Source organism: Penaeus japonicus, unplaced genomic scaffold (genome assembly GCF_977035675.1).
Source record: "Penaeus japonicus unplaced genomic scaffold, GWHDUDI00000001_assembly GWHDUDI00000014, whole genome shotgun sequence".
Taxonomy (NCBI): domain Eukaryota; kingdom Metazoa; phylum Arthropoda; class Malacostraca; order Decapoda; family Penaeidae; genus Penaeus; species Penaeus japonicus.
In genome coordinates, this window is record NW_028234416.1 from 31622562 (window position 1) to 31625729 (window position 3168).

The following is a 3168-nucleotide window of genomic DNA, read 5'->3' on the forward strand; positions in this document are numbered from 1 at the left end:
TGCTCTCCCATACAGAATTCTGACCTCTGGCTTCCCCCATCTTTCTATAGCCGTTCATTTCGAGCTCGTGTCATTTGAGGTCAGCGGATACCCCAAAAGCGGCTGCCTCTGTGACACTCGAAAAGGGTTCTTCTTGTTTTTTTTTTCTTCATTTTTTTTGAAAGAGAAATACGAACCTATTCGAACGAAAAAACGTATATAAAGCTCATTTATTCGCTGACACCATCACTGTGTAATGATCAATGCAGAACTAGCTTTTTTTTATATGGACTGTTATGTATATGCCATTATTACCTCGAAGTAGACTTTGACGGCTTGCATGTGTGGGAAACGAAGTGGATAGAGTTGAGTTTCAGTTTGCGTCAGAACGTACGTTTCGTACGTTCTGTCTGGGAGAATCTAACGTGCAGATGTTAGGATATAGTTGAAGATTCTTGCGAGGTTTCCTTATCCTAAGGTTTCAGGATTATCACCTTGACAAGTGTGAGTCCTCCATTGCTTCTGTTGTACCTCCTTCGGGGGTCCCTCGGGAGGTCAGGAACTGTCGGACAAGTGACACGAGCGTCGGCGGAGGTAAAACATAAGTAAAGAAGCGGGGCTTGACCCGGGCTTGGCGAGGTCACACTGCCGCTACAGGAACATAGTACTGGCCACGATAAACCTACGTAGGAACCATTACCCACAGGATCAAGTGTATGATTGTATGAGTCATTTCCCCGTGCCCACACCACGCCCCCCGCGCCCAGTCAGCCCACGCCTGGCCCTCACAGCTGCCCATCAAGCCCGCCCATGGAGAGCTATGCGGGCGCGCTCATAGTAGATCTGTGGCGTGGGTGTGGGTCTGGGCGGCGGGCGCGGGCGGGGTGTGCGCGGCGTGAGCGGCCGCGACTGGCTACAACACGACGACGTCTACACGGACACAAGAGCGGCGAGGCCACGGCGACACACGACACAGCGCACGGTTTGTCAGGGCGCCGCGGGGGCGTTAACTGCGAGGCGTTAAGTGGGCGGGGCACGAGGCCCGGCCTGCGAGGAGGGGCGGCCCAGGAGTTCCTTGGGCTACACTGCATTAAGGGCAGTAGCACGAGGCTACAGCAGCAGGGGATCACAGGCTGGAGGGCCGCGCTACTGACTCGGAGCCGGCTGCGGCCCGGGCGTCGACGCGGCGCTGTCCTTGTTGATGTTGGCATTGGTGTCCGTGCCAGGGTGCGCCGCCTGCGCCAGGGCTGTGATCTGCCGCACCACCGCCGCCACCTCGGCATCCTCCACCACAGCTCCTGTGGAGGTGGCGGCAGCGGAGCGGTGCTGCTCTCCCTCCAAGTGGCGGCGGTATTCGGCCTGCGTGGCGGCGTGGTGGCGGCAGGCGGTGCAGGCATACAGCAGCTGCGTCAGTCTGAGCACGCCGCGGGTGTGGTCGAGGGCGCGCTGGTGGGCCGCCAGAAGGGCGGGCGAGGGGAACACCAGGCGGCACGACTTGCACACCCAGCCCACCTCGCCCTCCACATGTTCCGCGCCCTCGCCGGCGTCGCTGGCGCAGCCGCCGTCCAGGGTGAAGCTCGCGCCCGACGACCCGCCCGAGTTGAGGTGGGCGTTGAGCTCGGAGTGGGCGGAGGGCGGCAGCTGGAGCATGGAGAGTGGGGTGCCACCCCCGAAGGGCCCTACTGACCCGGGGTCGAATCCCACACTGCTCGCACAACCCCCGCCGCCGCCGCTGCCGCTGCTGCTGCTGCTGCCCACTGCACCGCCGCCGCCGCCGCTTGCGCCGTTGTTGGTGCTGTTACCTGCGGAAGAACACAGTCGTTAGCAAACATCTCGTAGAATAATGAGACGATTTTATATCATTCATCTGACTTAAGACTAAAGAAGGCATGGAAATGATTCACACTCAGTAAACCAAACATACAAACACATTCACACCAGAGATATTCAGTCAGTTAAACACCCCAATCATCTTTTTAATTCACACACAAAAGACCTTCGAAACACGCCTTCTTAGAGCCCTCTCTCTTCTTTACCTCTTTTCTCCTGTTGCCACAACATGGTCACAACCATTACATCTTGTTTACAATTTACCGAAGACAAAAATACACTACCTCCCACCCCCTCCCCATCCCATAGTACAGTCCTATACATAAACTGGAACAATAACCGAATAAAGATAAAGAATAAGATAATAATAATAATAATAGTACCACTTACACTATTAGTACTACTACTACAAGTTCTATTAACAGTAATAAAAGTGATAAAGATGATTTTTATGATAATGATGAAACCACAAAACCAAACCCAAAGCGAACAGGGTGAAAAGCAAGAGGAATAACATTCAAACATTTCTAATAAAAGTAACGATTCAAAGGCAGAATAGTCCCTTCGAGCGACCCACCTCTGTGAAGTCCCCTCCCTGACCCCTCCATCTCCCTTCCCCACACCTCCCACCCTCCCTGACCTAACCCCCACCTCCCACCCTCCCTGACCTAACCCCCACCTCCCACCCTCCCTGACCTAACCCCCACCTCCCACCCTTTCTGACCTAACCCCTTACCTCCTTCCCTCTCTGACCCCTACCTCCCTCCCTCCCTCCCTCCCTGATCTACCCCCCCACCCATCCCTGACGTGACCCCTTTCCTTCCCCTCTATCCCCCGACCCCTACCTGACCCCCCTGAACTCAAGCACGCCCGCCTTCCTACATTATATCCGCGCTCTGGGTGGATCCCGCGCCCGCCCGCCCGCAAAATGCATTCCGGCGAAATGTGAATGGCACACAAGCGCGTAAATATTATATGACACTACAGTTGGTCCGCCCATCCTGTGTGTTCCGGGTGAGTTCTGTCATGTGCCTCCCCCCCTCCCCCCTCCCCAATGTCATGTGCCCCCCCAAACCCCCACCCCAATGTCAGTGGTTCTCGAATTGTGTGTGTGTGTGTGGGGGGAGACGTGTGAGTGTGATTGTGTATTTGTGAATGTGTTTGTATTGTGTGTGTAATTACGTTTATGATTGTGTGTGTGATTGCGGGTGTGTTTGTGTTAGTTCTTGTGTTTATATCATTTTATGTGCATATACGTATATGTGTACAGTATACGCGAGTATTTTGCTAAAAAATAAAACACACATAAAATAAAGCTAAAGAAAGCTAATGGGAAATGAACGTCAACAACAAATAAAA

The 3168-nt window shown here is 54.0% G+C and overlaps 1 protein-coding gene across 1 annotated transcript; it reads right to left on the reverse strand.

The window, feature by feature from the left end:
• Nucleotides 1-1122: 1122 nt before the first annotated feature.
• On the reverse strand, nucleotides 1123-1778 carry LOC122249531 (uncharacterized). The gene has a single exon (XM_086544141.1). It carries the CDS (start codon nucleotides 1627-1629, stop codon nucleotides 1126-1128), a length of 504 nt encoding a protein of 167 aa, XP_086400267.1. The 5' UTR covers nucleotides 1630-1778; the 3' UTR covers nucleotides 1123-1125.
• Nucleotides 1779-3168: the final 1390 nt, after the last annotated feature.

Coding starts and splice junctions, on each gene's coding strand:
- LOC122249531 (XM_086544141.1), bottom strand. CDS start 1,629: ATGCTCCAGCTGCCGCCCTCCGCCCACTCCGAGCTCAACGCCCACCTC.